Source organism: Nycticebus coucang, chromosome 9, assembly GCF_027406575.1.
Source record: "Nycticebus coucang isolate mNycCou1 chromosome 9, mNycCou1.pri, whole genome shotgun sequence".
In the NCBI taxonomy this organism is placed as follows: domain Eukaryota; kingdom Metazoa; phylum Chordata; class Mammalia; order Primates; family Lorisidae; genus Nycticebus; species Nycticebus coucang.
The window spans coordinates 43,382,296-43,398,656 of NC_069788.1; the positions used below are offsets into that span (position 1 = coordinate 43,382,296).

A 16,361-nucleotide genomic window follows, 5' to 3' on the forward strand; every position below is an offset into this window, starting at 1 on the left:
GCCCCTACCCAACCTTTTAGACTGTGTGAGTGACAGCCCTTCCCAGGGTATAGGCTCAGATCCAAGGGCAGGTATGAGGAAGGCACTTCGGTACCCAGTAAAAAGGAAGAATGGGGAAGCAGCTCAGCTTATAAGGCTCCTAGGTTTCTGAAAATTACTTCCCCAGCTTCTTTTATAATCTGACTTCTCTGCTAGAATAGGCCTACACACTCAGCCAGCTGGGATCAAAACCATAAGGTAGTTTAAGAGCCCAGACTCTTTTCTTTGCTGCTATCCCCTCAAACTACAACTTAACCTGTTCTAAGCCCTCTCTGCACGATAGTATAAAGTAGGCTGATTTTTTTTTTTTTTTGAGACAGAGTTTCATTGTGTTGCCCTCGGTAGAGTGCCATGGTGTCACAGCTTATGGCAACCTCCAACTCTTGGGCTCAAGTGATTCTCTTGCCTCAGCCTCCCGAGTAGCTGAGACTACAGGCGCCTGCCACAACACCCGGCTACCCGGCTATTTTTTTGATGCAGTTGTCATTGTTGTTTAGCTGGCTTGGGTTGGGCTCAAACCCACCAGCCTGGGTGCATGTGGCTGGTGCCATAACCACTATGCTACGGGTGCCAAGCCTAAAGTAGGCTGATATTTAATTGGTATGTACAATACAGCCACATTAGCTGATACTAGTATATTAGCAAGATACTAACATACTTCTTAACTGTCTAGTGTACATACAGCTGCTGGGCTCCAGCACCTGAAACTTCCCTAACCTCCCCACAATCCAGTAACAAAATATCCATATCAGGGGCCCTCAGGAGCCATTCCAATATTAAACCCAACATCTATCATAACAGATAAATTTTGGTTTCTACTGATTGTTAAATAAATATTTTGAATACGATTTCTGACTATACATGAAAGTGCGACCCTTCTAAGGGCTTTTGCTTGCCCATAAGGGTCAGATCTAAACTCAGAGAAAGATACTCCTATAAGGAGATTTCAGCTTAGCCCTTGTCCCCACCACCCAACCCTTTCTCACCCATGACTTTCTCTCACCTCTGTCCACATCTTCTTCTGGTTCCTCCTGCAAGGCCTGCTCCAGCACTGCTGCATCCGCCCGAGGCCCTGCTGGCAGGTCCCCATTGGACACTGTCTTGTTCAGTGATGTTGGCTGTAGTGGTGGTGGCTGAGCCAACTTCTGCCGAAGGGCATTGATCTCCCGGCGTAGCAGGCGGACACGGCGAGTGCGGGCCCCGCTAGACCGCATGGCACTCACCAGGTCCAGTTTCTCCAGCAGCTCCTTCAGCTGCACCTCTGGGGACAAATGGGCCCGGTTCTCTGGGATGAGGATGTTGTCCACTGCCAGGAAGAAGGGAGGACAGAAGGGGCTGAAGGATCTGCCCAGCCCAGGGCAAGGGGAAGAGGCCAAATCCTTTGGATGCAAAATACTCTCCTGGAATGCCTGGGCCAGTGGCTTCCAACAGCATCACTGTGGAGCCTTAGCCTTGCAACACTGCTGCTGGGAAGGCAGCCACAGGGACAAAGGTCAAAATCTGGGAAACATCTGCAGGAAGCAGTTCACAGTCATGATTATAGACTCCATGTGGCAGGCACGAGGCACCTTGGCAATTCCCTGGCCTGAATAACTATTTGGCTGCTGCCATTGAGAAGCAGAGAACAGGGACATGCAGAGTACGGGTCTCAGAGGCAATTCCATTTTTCTGGTTCTCCACCTGTGCTCTTCTGAATCAGCCAGAAACACCACCATTGCACGCCCCCTGCCCTACGCTCCAATACCACACATAAGGGATCCAGGAGAGGAAGACCCAGATGAGGCTTTACTTTTTCAAACACCTAGCACCTGATGCTCTTTTCTACCACTCAAGCAGTGCTCAATGCATTACACTTTAACCCTGAGAACTACTCTAGCCACAAGGAGGTATGGCTAGAGTCTGTGTTAACCCCCAGCTTGGCTCCAGGAAATCTATCCTATAGCCCCAAGGCCTACCCTGATCCCTGGCACTGTGTGCTCTGTTCGTGTGCCACCTCCTGGCCCCTCTCCATCCCACCCATCCAGGCTTCTCACCGTCTTCCCAGGAGAAGCGGTAAAAGTCCTCCAACTTGGGTGACTCAGGAAGGTGGGTACCCCTGTCGGGGTCATAGCCGATGTTCTCTGCCTGCCGCCGCGCATGCCGTAGGATGGCCCCTCCCAGGTCCCGCAGGCGGACAGCTGCTCGGTGGAAAATTGTGTCTTTAGCATTATACTTCATGCAGTTGGTAACTATTAGGTTAAAGTCCTCCTCAAACTCCTCCAAGGTGCGATACAGGTGGGATTCCAGCTTCCGCCTCATGGTAGAAAAGTCCATTGGCTTGGATATGAATTCCAGGTAATCTGGAACCTAAACATATAAAGCCTGCACAATTACAACAACCATTTACTAGCCAAGCAGGCGCTCCCTGCACCGGCACTCCTGGCCTCCCCATTTTTTGACTGGGCTACGCTGGGCTCACTCAGAGCCCCAGGGCCTGGTCCATCCTGGCCTGCTGACTCCTCATCACAGATAAGGCTATCAACTTTGCCAGACCCACCTCCCACCTCCAGTTTTGCACACCTGGTGGCCCAACCTCCTACTAGCCTACTCAGGTTCTGTTCCAGTTCAGGAAGGATTACTGTTTGGGAAGTGGGGGGAACTTGCCTCACTTAGGTTGACTGGTTCGGAGAAGATGTGTGCAGGATCCTTCTCCTGCAGCAGGTCCAGTGTTGTCCTCAGCAGAACATTGAATGGCATCAGCTCTAGCTCCATGGCAGCCTGCTGGACCTTGACCTGTGGGAAAGGTGGGGAGAGATTAGGATAGCCCCTACAAAGAGGCACTGAAACTTTTTCTTGGTAACCTGACTTTCACCAATCATGTACAACAAATTCTCATAGGATATTAAGCTGACCAATATATTAAGAGCTATCACCCAGCCCTCAGCCTAGGAATAATGTCAACAACAGCCACCATTTTATGAATGTTTCCTATGTATCAAGCATGATACCAAAACTTACTGACAATAATAATTATTATTACTATAATTATAATAATTAACACTCTATAGTCCTCACTAGGTGCCAGGTAATGTTCTAAGCATTTTATGTAATAAAGATGAGTATAAGTGGTAAGTATAGACAAGGTATTTTACAAAGAGGAAATAAGGCACAGAAAGACTAAGTGACTAGCCTATGGTCACCTAGCTAATAAAGGACAGAACTAGGATCTAGTGCCAGAAGTCTGATTCTACAGTGAGTGCTCTTGACCTTATGCGACACTACTTCAGTGTCTCTTGGTAGGGGCTCTCTACTTGTATTACCTTAATTAATCACCACAATAACCCTTAAGGAGAAATTATTATCTCCATTTTACAAACATAGAATCTGAGGTTTAAAGAGAATATAATGAAAAAGTCACTAGTCTAAGGTCATCTGGCTAGAAAAGAAGAGACAGAGTTTGAACTCAGGGTCTGACTTGGTCTAAGGAGCACAGTGATGATATAAAATGTGTGTTTGACCGAAACTTCTCATTTAGTGTGCTGAGATACTAATCCCCTCAGCCCTTAGGAGCATCTGGATTAGCATGGGATAAACAAAGTCTCTACGCTCACCCCCAAAGTGACAAGCAGCTTCATATACCTACAGTAGTATGCTGTGCAAACATTATTTTCTATGCGTGCTCTAATGTGAAAAGGTTGGGAAGCCACAAATTAAGACCATGGAAAGTTCCTGCCTCTTGGCTAAATCCAACCAGGCCTGCCTGCTTCCCTGAGGGTAGGGCCTCTTCCTCTTCCTCATTTTTTTGAACCAGAGGAGGCAAGAGAAGATCAGTTGTGAGACCAAGCCTGGGATGGCACAGTTTGAACTTGTGCAAAAAGTACTGTGATGCTTTCCATGGCTACTTATGCCAAGTACAGCAAAAACTCCCTAGGCTTCAAGGTGGAAACTCAGGCTATTGGCCTGTTCGAGAAGGGCCTATGCCAGGTTAGAACAGTGATGTAGAGTCTGAAGAAAGAAAAAGGAACATTTTTAACTTAGGCCTCTGAGCCATGTGAGTAACACTGCACGCTACTGCTAGACCAGAAAGAATACTTTTGGTTTGTCATCCATTCAATTAGTACTTGCTCTCTGCCACATGAAGAGAACTGCAATAGACACTTCAGGGAAGCAAAAGACTATCAGTGACAATAATAATGATAGCAGCTGACACTATGTGCCAAGCACTATTCTAAGTTCTTTACATATACTAAGTCATCTAATCTTCACCATAACCTTATGACATAGGCTCTATTATTACCTCCATATTACAGGTTAGGAAACTGAGGTATTAAAGAGATTAAGCAACTGGTTTAATGTCACAAGGTAATAAATATCAGAATGAGGATTTAAACCCAGGCAGTGTATTACTATAGCTTGTGTTCTTTAACCATTATGCTATGCCATCCACCTCAACATTTCCCATGCTAAGGGGCTTAGAATCTCCTTGAATAGAGGAAGAAAATTTAAAAATTTTAAGACCACAAGTGTTTAAGGGCCAATTGAGGACCCTCAAAAGCTCCCAGGCCAGAGGCTCTCAACTGCTAATGTCCCTTAGGATGGCCTGAAAAGCTTTTTAAGATCCTCGAGGCCAGGCTCTCCTGAGATTTCCTGATTCAGAAACTTCAGGGATGGGTCTAGACATATATGAAGCTTATGCTTAAGGCCACCATGAACTGAACCCCAAAGCACAGAAACATCAGTAGCACCACACCAGTACAAAGTAGGCAGATCTTGAAGCCCATAGCACTGGGCAGGAATAAGGAAGAAAAGAAAGAAATCTGGCATCAAGTAGGGGATCCCAGGTCTCCTAATGCCAGATTAATAGTTGGAGAAAAAGATCCTGAAGTAGGGCCCTGAGGCTCAGAGCTCCTCCTTACCTGCTCCCGCTTGAGCTTCTCTCTCTTCCGAATCAACTCAATCAGCAGCCGTGCCCGCTCCAAATCGTGCCGGAGCTTCTGCCAGTATTTCAGTTCTTCCTTTACTGCACTTGTCTTCTCATCCTGTTCTCGCTGTAGGAGAAAAGAGAAGGAGGAGCTGGGAGCCTCCTTCCTGCCCAAAGTCTTCTCCCTATTCAGGCCTCATGGAGCTTCAGAAGTAGGCGTCCTGCCCCCTTTCTTGACTCAGTTTCAAGAGCCCTTTTACCCTTCTCTACCCACTGCCTAACTCAAAGGCTTTCCTGGCCTTATAACAATGTTTTGGCAAGGCACAGTGCTCACGCCTATAATTCTAGTACTCTGGAAGGTTGAGATGGACAGACTGCTTAAGCTCAGGAGTTCAAGACCAGCCTGAGCAAAGTGAGACCCTGTTTCTACTAAAATGAGAAAAATTATCCAGGCTCGGCGCTTGTAGCTCAAGCGGCTATGGCACCAGCCACATACACCAGAGCTGGCAGATTCAAATCCAGCCCAGGCCTGCCAAACAACAATGACAACTACAACCAAAATATAGCCAGGCATTGTGGCAGGTGCTTGTAGTTCCAGCTACTCGGGAGGCTGAGGCAAGAGAATCGCTTAAGCCCAGGAGTTGGAGGTTGCTGTGAGTTGTGAAGTCACAGCACTCTACCTAGGGTGACAGCTTAAGGCTGTCTCAAAAAAACAAAAAAGTGAAATTCTTACTATAAGCGTGAACATACTTTGATAAAACAGCAACAAAAATGTGATTCCTACCCTAGAAGAGATTATAGTTGTAGTTGGGAGAATGAAGAGACCCAAAGTTTAAAGCACAGAGCATATTAACATAATGAAAACAAAAAATAATATAAACTGAATATAAAATGGTGACAGAATACAAATAGAGGATCTGAGTATGTGGGAGTTAGGTTAGGAAAGGCTTCATGGAGCAAGCAATCTGATTACTGTTTCACATATAGTTACGGACATGGATGGGCAAAGCAATAAGGAAGGCCTCTTCCAGAACTGGACCAGAGGGACGGAAATGTGCAATCAGTGATTCCTTGTTTGGTGAGCAAAATGAGACGTCAGAGGAGAGCCACAAAACCCAAGGAAGATCCAAAATCCAGCTTGACATGAAGTCTCAAAAGAGGCTGGACTTGGCCTGCCTGGAGAAATGAATACATATATTCTATAAAGGGAAATAACATAATGCAAAATGGTATGCGAGTGAGACAGTATCAGTTGTAGGGCAAAGAAATATTTACAAACTGGAGACCATGTAGGAAGCCATTACTGAGATTAAAGGGGCATGGGTGAGAAGGATAGCTATAGAATGAAGATAAATGGCCACTAATCGATAAATCTCCTTAAACAGTTTAAAGGATGGTTAACTGTGGCTAGTTATGGGAAAGAGTCAAAGGTAACTCCAACAGGGGGAACTCTTCCCATGAGGTCAGAAGGGAGGAGGGTTCCATGACAATAATGGAAATAAGTTTACAGAGAAGAAAAGGAAAATAGGCTCGGTGCCTGTAGCATAGTGGTCCCCCTAGGCTGGTGGGTTTGGACTCAGCCTGGGCCAGCTAAACGACGACAACTGCAAAAAAAAAATAGTCAGGCATTGTGGTAGGCATCTGTAGTCTCAGCTACTTGGGAGGTTGAGGCAAGAGAATCGCTTAAGCCCAAGAGTTGAGGTTGTTGTGAGCTGTGATGCTACAGCACTCTACCCAGGATGACATAGTGAGACTCTGTCTCAAAAAAAAAAAAAAGAAAGAAAGAAAAGGAAAATAATTCAGCTTCCAATTTTGAGTTACAACACTCACAAGGAAGCATCCCAGAGGGACTGATGACAGAAATAAAGGGATAAGGATAAGAAAAATCTGGAGCTGCTGCCACACAGTTATTTTCAATTACAAGAGTGGACACGTTCTCCAAGCAAACAAGCATGTGGAAGAGCCACTGAGAATGTTACCATTAGAGAGCAAGAAACAGGATCAGCACAGTCAGAGGGTCAAAGAGATGGGAAATGGTGTTACAGAAAGCTCTTAGACAAGGTGATCTGTGGTATCAAATACAGTTTAATGGTCAAATCGGTAAGAAAATAAGGAAACATTTGCTGGAAGAAGGTTGCTTTAAGGGGAGGCTTCAAAGGAGCAGGTAGACCAAAAAGTTGAAAGGAGGCTGGATATAGACTTACACTTCAGGAGTTTGATCACAAAAGGCAATTGTGAGATTAGATAGAATGTGGAAGGTACTAGTCACGCAAAACATTGCTTTCTCTCTAGAGCTACAGCATAGGAATACTGAAAGGCAGAAGTAGTGGAAGAGGTAAAGCAGCCAAGAGAACTACAGATGTTTAGAATGTAAGAGAAATAATGGGCAGAAACATTAAACATGCAGTATCTCCAGTTGTTAACAGTGAACAGCCACCACAATTGGACAGGCTGTGTGCTACAACTTAGATTACAAATCTGTATATTTATTATGAAAGATTTTTTTGGTAGATGGCAGTATAGTCTCTTAAGGAAAAGGCACCTTTTCCTAACTCACACAATGTGGCCACCCTGGGTCTCATTCAGCTCACCTCTTCTCACTTTCTGCCACATCTAGATTTTCTCCACATATACACGTATATGGAAAGTCCAGTTTGCTCGCCACTCTACCCTAGAAATTGCTCTGAAGTCAAGCCTCTCCCAACCAGGAGGGGCTGCTGTCTGGTCTGAAGATCTCTGCAGTACTGGAGAGATCTTACAGGGGTGGTCCCCTTTTGGCAAAGGCTTCATGGAGGGCTAGTGTACCAACCCCACACTAACCACTGTTCCTTCTTCTTCACTCTCACCTCCCTCTACCAGTTTCAAATCACCACTGCACCTACCTGCTCCGCATTTCTTTGGGACTGCAGGTGGGAATGCAGCCGCCGGATAAGGGGGACACCATTCCGCGACTGCCGCTTCAACAGCCAATAGTTGTGAAGCCGCTGCATGAACTGGTTTTTCCTCTGAAAGGAGAGACCACTACAGATCTTGTTCAACCTTGAGTAAAGTCACAGGGAAGTGAAAGACAGGGTCAGTAGGCAGCCCAGATTACAGCCCATGCATCCTATTCAGACCCTGGTTAATTTCTGAACCTTACAGAAGAAGGTTCAACCAAACACCTCACCTCAGAAAAAGACTTGAAAAGATCAGCAGAGTTAAGCAGCTCAGATTTAGCATGAGGTATTTAGCTTGCTTTTCTACCTCTTGCCTTGCAGTCTTGATCCTCCAAAAGAACCATCTCTTACGAACCCTGTTTCCTATAGTCCTGGACTTCTTTGTTTCAGATATGGACTGAGAAATAAGCCTGTGCCTCAACACCCCCACCTTCCTTTTGATAAAAGCAGCAAAAGGGAATAGAAACTTGATCAAGCTATGAGGAATATGGCCACTATTGGCCTCAGCCTCCTGAAGCTGTAGATCTCCCACCAAATCAGGGGGTAGTCCACAACCAAGCTGGAAAGAAAGCCAGTAGGAGTGTATCAAGTTACTGCTTTCTGAGCCCAAATGCAATCCTTTACAGTTGTCTAACCTCTGGTTTTCCATTAAAAAATCTCAGCAGCCAAAAAATGTCTAATTTTGAACCAAATTTTAAAAAAAATGGCTCTAAAGAAGAGAATGGAGAATCTGAAAACTTAGCTGGCTAAACTACTCCAAAGGAGAATCTTATTAACATCTAGGGGTGGGGAGGGGTAGCAAAGGAACTAATGCCCATACCATAGGGGGGTAACTTCATTCCCATGTTACAAAAGATGTTAAGACAGCTTAGCAACAAAGGCTAAATATATTGTCAAAGTAACTAATGCCGCTAATAAGATGGTAGATATGAATGGGATTTGAATTCTCTGCTATTCTGTGGCGTGTACCCACATTGATTATCCACAGGGCCTCAGTGCTCCTGGGGTATTTCCTCTGCTTTTTATCTTCATCCTACTCTACTGAAAGATAAGCATGGCTAAACAAAGGTGAAACCTAAGAAGGATGGACATGTTGGAGAGGACACAGCTCACCTAGGTCTTGCTCCTCTTCGCAGTCAGACATTCCTGCTTATAAAATAAAAACCTAAGCCTTTCCCCAAACGACAGAACCCCACCAATGTCCATGCCAAGCACACCTGCCCAGATGTAGGCAGCACCCTCCCTCCACAACCTCTTGGCTATGGAGGGTCCCAACAGCATTTGTGCAGGTAAGGAAAATAATAATAAAATAGCAACAGCAGCAGCAGCCACCATTTATCGAGCACTTACTATCTGCCAGACACTGTGCTAAGTGCTTTACTTATTATATTATCTCATTTATTTCTCACAATAGTTCTATGGGGTGGGTTCATTTACCAATAAATAAACTATTAGAACAATTAAGCAACTTGCCAAAGGTCACACAGGTGTAGGTCTGTCCAGTTCTTAGCTAGTGTGCTATGCTCGCCCCTGCTAAAGGCATCTAGAAGAACACATCCCAGGGCATTACCACTCTATAATTGGGGACTACCCTCACCTTAGGAAAGAGGGTAGCCTAGAACTCTGTGATAGAAGACATATTCAGAGTAGCTGAAATTCTTACTTGGGCCATGGCTGGCAACAAGAGCCTCCCTTCCTGATCTTGCCCTTAGGACTTCTTCCCAGCCTGGCAAGTCTGGGTGCCTACTCCTTTCACACAATTTATCCCCACTATTCTCCAGTACTCCTTTTTCCCTACCCTCCTCATCAAGACAGATGGGCAGTAGAAACACAACCTAGACGCATCATGAGCCCCAGCTGCGGTCCAGGGTCTGTCACTTTCCACTTGATCCCATCCCTTAGAACAGGACATGGCATGTAGCAAGTGCTCAATAAATAAATATCTCATTAAATAAAAAAGGAGTACAACTTTACCTCCTGTGCCTGCGATTTCTTCATCTGGGGGTATGGGAGAAGGTGCAAGGACTACATTAGATGAACAATCTCCAAGATTCCTTCTTGCTCTAACACTGTACACTTTTTAATGGACATCACCCTTGAGATAAGCCTCTGCTGGAAAATATTCCCTGTTTCTTGCTCTCTGCCAAGCTCCCATCCCTCCAATAGCTCCAGCTATCTCTTTGGCAGTTTAAAACAGGTACAATGGTCTCTCAACATACTTGCGGGGGGGTGAGGGGGGAAGGTAGCTTAGTTACACAGCTGAACTGAGTAATTCTCTTTCCTCTAAATCTAATGCTTCTCAAGAGAAGAAACAGCATGTTCTCCCCACACCACCACCTTCTCATACAAAGTCCCCACCATACCAGGACAGACCTTGCTGGATAATAGACACACACCACTTGAAACAGTAGTTCTTCATAGGGAATAAAATAAACCGTCCAAGGGTTTTTGAAAGCATGCATGGGGAGTGTTTGAGGTTGTCACAAAAACCAGGCAATGAGGAAGGTGAAGCAACTGGTACATACAAAGACCAAGGATACGAAACAGCTAGAAATACTTCGGACAGTTCTAACAATTAAGAATTATCCTGCCCAAAATGCCATTTAGTGGCCCTATTGAAAAATACAGTTTTAGATATCCTGGTCACCTGAGTTTCTAAGCAACGTAAATGTCTCATTTCACTTTTAACCAAAGAAAATACATTACTCTGAGGGCACATTCAAAACCACAAACCAGGCCAGGTGAGCACAGGGTCCAAAGAAGTTTAAATGTGGAGGCACAGAAGAGAACAGATGACTACCCAATGTGTTTGGGGAAGGCCTGATCCATTGCCAACACCAGCCCAAGTAGAACCATGAGTCCCTCAGGAGCCCTTCTGGGCAGGCTCACCTGTAAGAGGGTATCTGTGGGACAGTAACCAGAGGGATGGTGGAGGGTGTATCTCGGCCTGCTTCCTCTGGCTCCTTCTTAATCTTTTGCTTCAAACTCATCTTGTTCTTCTTGGGCACTCCCTTGAGGAGGCCGCCCACCCCACCTTGGACTTCCTGCTCTTCCTCCTCCATTTCTTCTTCTTCTTCTTCCTCCCCACCACCCTCCTTCAGCCCTTCCTCATCTCCAGTCTCACTGAAGCTTCTGGGGGAGTCACCCTTCCTCCTAGCAGTGGCAGCACCTGGCGGTGAGTGGGCCTCACAGTAGGCAGTCTTGCGCACTGTAAAGATGGTGCCATTGAGGCTGGTTTCACGCATAGGCTCAATTTTCATGAAGAGCCCGGCCCGCTGGGCACATGTCACATGGAAGGCTGTGTAGCAATTCACCTTATGGCATTGGATGGCTGCACCCAGACCCTTCTGCTTGCAGATATAGCACGTTAGTTTCCAGCGGGCAGGTGGAATGTTGTCGATGCCCTCGATAGGTTCCAGAAACACAGTGTTAGCAAAACAGACTTCAGGGATCCAGATAGCACACACCACATGGGCCCAGTGCCCATCACTGGTCTGTTTGAAGGCGCCACCCTTATTGGGGCAGAGTGCACAGTCCACAGGCCGGGAGGGAGACTGCAGACAGCAGCGGCATAGCCACTGGCCTTCAGGGATGTAGGGAACACCATAGCACTCCTGGTGTACTGCCAGGTTGCAGATGTCACAGAAGAGAATGACATTGCTGTTGTGGCATTCATCATCTAGGCATACACAACAGAAAGCATCTTCATCAATAAGTGACTGCTGAGCCACACTGCTGCGACTCTCCAAGTATGACTCCTTCTCAAGCCGGTCTACCAGCAGCTCAAAAGTGTCTGCTGACACCAAACTGTGCCCATCTATTCGTCGCTTCTCATTCACCATGTCCAGCCAGGCAAGGTCCTCCTCATCCATGTCATATTCTACCTCGGCATCCAGGTCTTCAGGTGGCTTCTCCATGTAGCGATAGTAGGCAGCAGGCAGTGCGGGTGCTTCAGGCTGGCTGCCTGAGTCCACCACACGGAAGCTGGGCTGTGGGAGGTGGAAGGAGGTGCTAGATGCATGCTTGGAGCAGGACTCCTTCTTTTTGCCCTTGGATGAGGGTTTCTTAGACTTGCCAGGGAACTGAGGCTGCTCACTGTTTTCCTTGTTACTGTTGCATTCAGTGATATCCTGGGCAGTCAGTTCATCCTCAGTAATGATCTTGAGTGGGTCATATATGCTGATACGATGCAGGCGTCCATCAATGTCCACCTCAACAATCCGCTGGGCCTGGGCATATGTCAGGGTTTCCCGGGTTGGTGAGCACTTGAGACTGTAGGGAGATGGGGAACGCCGGCCTTCGGCATTCTGCCGCAACTTCCGACGAGGTTTCCTCATGGCACCTGGGAACCAATGGCACAGGCCTAAGGAAAGAAGCCCAAGAGACTATGAGTTGGATGTTCACACACTCAGACCCCTATTCACACATTCGTTAGATCAAATGGCCACCAAGAGGACCTATAGGTCCCTCTGAATGGCTTACTCCTTCACCTCCTTCAGGTATTTCACTTCAATTCGACTATTTGACTATTCAATCTAAAATTGCCAATCCTTCTCCTCCACCAGCAATCTACCTTTCATCTTGATTTATTTTGCCCTTTAACATTCACCATTTTGTACCATGCTATGTAATGCTATAACTTATTATGCTTACTGTTTGCGTCTTTCCAATATAATGTAAACTACATGGAGGGGAGATTTTGCCTGTCTTGTTCCTTGTTTTATCTCCAGTGTTTGGAGCAGTGTCTACCTCCCAAGTAAGCACTCAATTAAGTATTAGTTGAATGAAAGCAGAAATCAAACACTCATGATCCCTGCCTTCAAAGACCTCTGTCTGAAAGGACAGAAAAGCAAACAGATCATTACAACATGACATGGGGAAAGATCTAATGTTTTAGTGATGTACATAGGCTGTAAGACCACTAACTGTGGAAAAGGAGAAGGTAATTAAGGGTTTAGAAAAGAAAAAAACAATAGCATCCATGTAAGTAAGGTCGAGGGCACAACACTCTAGCCCGAAACAGAGTGAGACTCTGTCTCAAAAAAAAAAAAAAAAAAAAAAGAATAGCATCTATCTTCAACCTCTGTATAAGAACACCGGGCCTTAACAAAAGATCAAAACTTCATAGAGCTCTCTCCCAAACCACCTTACCATGATCAGAAACCCTATTCCTTGACCCACAGGTGAAGAGAAAGCATCCAAAATGCGTATCACATGTAGTCTAAGAACTACAGTATAAAAGGTATTCTCTACAAACCCAGGGTATTCTTTGCAAAAGACAGCATCCAAAATATACGGGCTAATATATTTCCAAGCAGAAACCCTGGAAGCTCTGGGAGTGGCTCCCAGAGAACTCTGACATTTTAAGTGACCTATCTGGGACCATTCTTGTACTCAAGGAGAAGTGATCTGGGCAGTAGCTAAGGTAAACTCTCCATGCAGTGTTACTTTAAAAGTCCTTCTCTCCCAAATTACTGCTATCTAGTTTGCCTTTGTATAGCAAAGAGAAAGCTTTAGGTTTCCAGCATCATGCTCTGGATGGAGGGAACAGCGACAAGCTCATAAAGAGCTATAGTAGTCAGTTATTGAGGCCATCACTACCAGGAAAGCCCTTTGGGGATATGGTGTTCCACTGAATGGGCAGACTTGGAAAGATATAAACAGGGAGATTTCAAGGAAGAAAAGATGGTGATAATTTAGCACATTTTTAGACTGCAAAGCCCTCTTACTTTTAACATACCTCACAACTACCTTGGGAGACAGGAGATAGAAAGATGTCACTCAAGCAAAAGCTAGTAAGTGATAAACTCCAATCTGAACCCAGATTCTGATCTGTTCACCTCATCTCACTGGGAGGTAAGAACACCAAAGAGATACAATGGTCTGGTACAAAAAGAGGCTCTGGGACAATCTTGGCCCTACATGACCTGGAAAAAGTCAATCTCTTTGTGCCTCCACACTCCATCAGTAAAATAGGGGCAAACTACCTATTAAGGGTTGCTATTTATTTTATTTTTTTTAGAGACACAGTCTCACTTTCTCCCCCTTGATAGAGTACCGCGGTGTCATAGCTCACAGCAACCTCCAGTTCTTGTGCTTAGGCGATTCTCTTGCCTCAGCCTCCTGAGTTGCTGGGACTACAGGCGCCTGCCACAACACCCAGCTATTTTTTGCTGCAGTTTGGCAGGGGCCGGGTTTGAACCACCACTCTCCGTACATGGGGCCGGCGCCCTACTCACTGAGCCACAGGTACTGCTCAGGTTGCTATTTATTAATAAAGTATTATTAATTAATTAATAAAGTATTAAAAAGGCCTTCCAGGTCAGTGCCTGTGGCTCAAGTGGCTAAGGCGCCAGCCACATACACCTGAGCTGGCGGGTTCAAATTCAGCCTGGGCCCGCCAAACAAAAGGACAGCTGCAACCAAAAAATAGCCGGGTGTTGTGGCGGGCGCCTGTAGTCCCAGCTACTTGGGAGGCTGAGGCAGGAGAATCGCTTGAGCCCAGGAGTTGGAAGGTTGCTGTGAGCTGTGATGTCACGGCACTCTACCCAGGGTGACAGCTTGAAGCTCTGTCTCAAAAAAAAAAAAAAGAAAAGGCCTTCCAATCCCAAAATGTAACTGAACCAACAAAACAAAACGAATATGGCTGAGGAACAGTGCCAGCCAGGCAGGCATACACCCCATTTGGAGCCAAAGGAAACAGTATCATCATAGCAACTCACCATCTTCTACCCTGGGTTCCAGAGGCCCTTGGCCGCTAAATTCCTAACAAAGTTGAGTCCCTAGGGTCAGCAGGGACCCAAAGACCTGCTTTATAACCCACTTTCCAAAGGTATGGAGGCCATAGGAAAGGTGAGGCTATCTACCTCAGTATAACTTGAACGCGGTGCGGCCCCTGCTTTCATTAAAGCCGCTTTGTAGTCTTCCTCCCCACCCGCTGCCTTCTCTGCAGCTCAGGTATCTCAACTAAGCAGCAAGTACCTATTGTAGAGGCGCCTAGACACCAGAGAGAAACCCGAGGGAGGAAGGGCTGCTGCTGAGGAAGATGAAGAGAGTTTCGCCCACAAAGAGCTTACAGTCTTCTACAAAGAGATTTTTGGCGGGAGTTTCTCAACCTACACAGCCCTTCCCCACATAGTCCACCTTCAAGGTATCTCCGACACCCACCCCCTCCTCCGAGACTCCCTCAGCGCTCGGAGCCCCGACCCGCCCACCCCACTCCACCCCCCAGGTCCCCGAAGAATGAGGCGTTTCTGCAATTAGAGCGTATCCCCTGCGACCCACACGAGATGCTCGTAAGACAAGGGAGGACCCCAGCCAATGCTCCTGCCCCTTTAAGGGGGCACCTCTTCCAGAAGAATCTTGACCCCACGAAGAAAGGAGGCAAATAACATCTCCTCAGAGAAAAAGGGGCAAGCACACCGGAGACAGACTGACGCGGAGTCCGACCCTCAGACAGAGAAAGCAAGCGCCGCGAAGGAGCGGGGCAGAGAAGCGAGAGCCCATTGGCCGCCTCACCTGCCCGTCAGGAACAGAAGGGGGGCGAAGCGATGCCCTGAGGGCGGAACGCTCCTCTACCCTGGCCAATTGGAAGGCGTGGAGGGGGTGGGGCTTAGCGGCTCGTCTTCCACAGCCGGGGGGAGACAAGATGGCGGCTGCGGGAGGGGGTCCTCGCTTTTCAGCTCCCCCCTCACCCGCCTTCTCCTTCCCTGCCGCCGCCTCCGCTCCAGGGGACAGTTTTCGCACGGTCCCCGCCCCGCTCAAGAAGCCCCCAGCTTCTTCGGTTCCTCCCCCGTGTAGTCCGTGGTCCCCGTAGGCCCCGCTGCCCCCGCCCCCGCTCTGTCCGGCCCCGCTGCCGCCCCCCATTACCTCAGCCGCCGGCCCGGCCCCACCGTTCGGGGCCCCTGGCGCGGGCGGGCCGGCCGCCGAGTAGGTCAGCGCGGACCGGAGAGCAGAGCGCGGTCTCCTCCCGCGCCGGCCTCCGCGGCTTCTGCCGTGCCCCTCCCGGCCCGCGCTGGGGCCCCAGCCCGGCCGCCGCCGCCGCTCCCGGGGGAGGAGGGGGAATGGAGCCGCCGCCGCTGCCGCTGCCGCCACGGAGCCGGCCGAGGGGAGGGAGGGATCAGCCCCCAGGCAGGATCCGCCCCTCCGGCCTCCCCCCGCCACCTCCACCCCTTCCCTCGCTCCCTCCCTGGCTCCGCGGGCTCTCCCGCTGAACAGGAGAGAGAGCGCGAAAGGGGGAAACGGGAAAAAAATCCCCCCGCCCGTGCCCGGCGCGGCGGCGGCCGGGGCGGTGCGAAGAACGCGGAGCCGCCGCCGCCGCCGCCGCCACAGGGCACCGTCCCCGGCTCGGCCTCACGGTGGCGGTGCGGGCCCGGCGGGGGCGCCGAGCAGCGACCGGCTCTGCGCTCGCCGTGGCTCCGGCTCCCCACGGCCGTTCCCGCCCCGGGACGAGCCTTGCGAGAGAGCTGGGGTCGTTTGGGTCTGGT

At 48.2% G+C, this 16,361-nt stretch overlaps 1 protein-coding gene across 1 annotated transcript in view; it reads right to left on the reverse strand.

The window, feature by feature from the left end:
* The window catches only part of BRPF3 (bromodomain and PHD finger containing 3), a 38,001-nt gene extending 21,918 nt beyond the window's left edge, over window positions 1–16,083 (reverse strand). The window contains exons 1-7 of the mRNA XM_053602397.1: window positions 15,745–16,083; window positions 10,765–12,238; window positions 7,822–7,978; window positions 4,935–5,066; window positions 2,683–2,811; window positions 2,073–2,385; window positions 1,043–1,345 (exon numbers count right to left, since the gene is read on the reverse strand). Coding sequence (XP_053458372.1) covers window positions 1,043–1,345; window positions 2,073–2,385; window positions 2,683–2,811; window positions 4,935–5,066; window positions 7,822–7,978; window positions 10,765–12,212 — 2,482 coding nt within the window. The 5' untranslated portion in view covers window positions 12,213–12,238; window positions 15,745–16,083. The remainder of the gene's footprint in view (window positions 1–1,042; window positions 1,346–2,072; window positions 2,386–2,682; window positions 2,812–4,934; window positions 5,067–7,821; window positions 7,979–10,764; window positions 12,239–15,744) is intronic.
* Window positions 16,084–16,361: the final 278 nt, after the last annotated feature.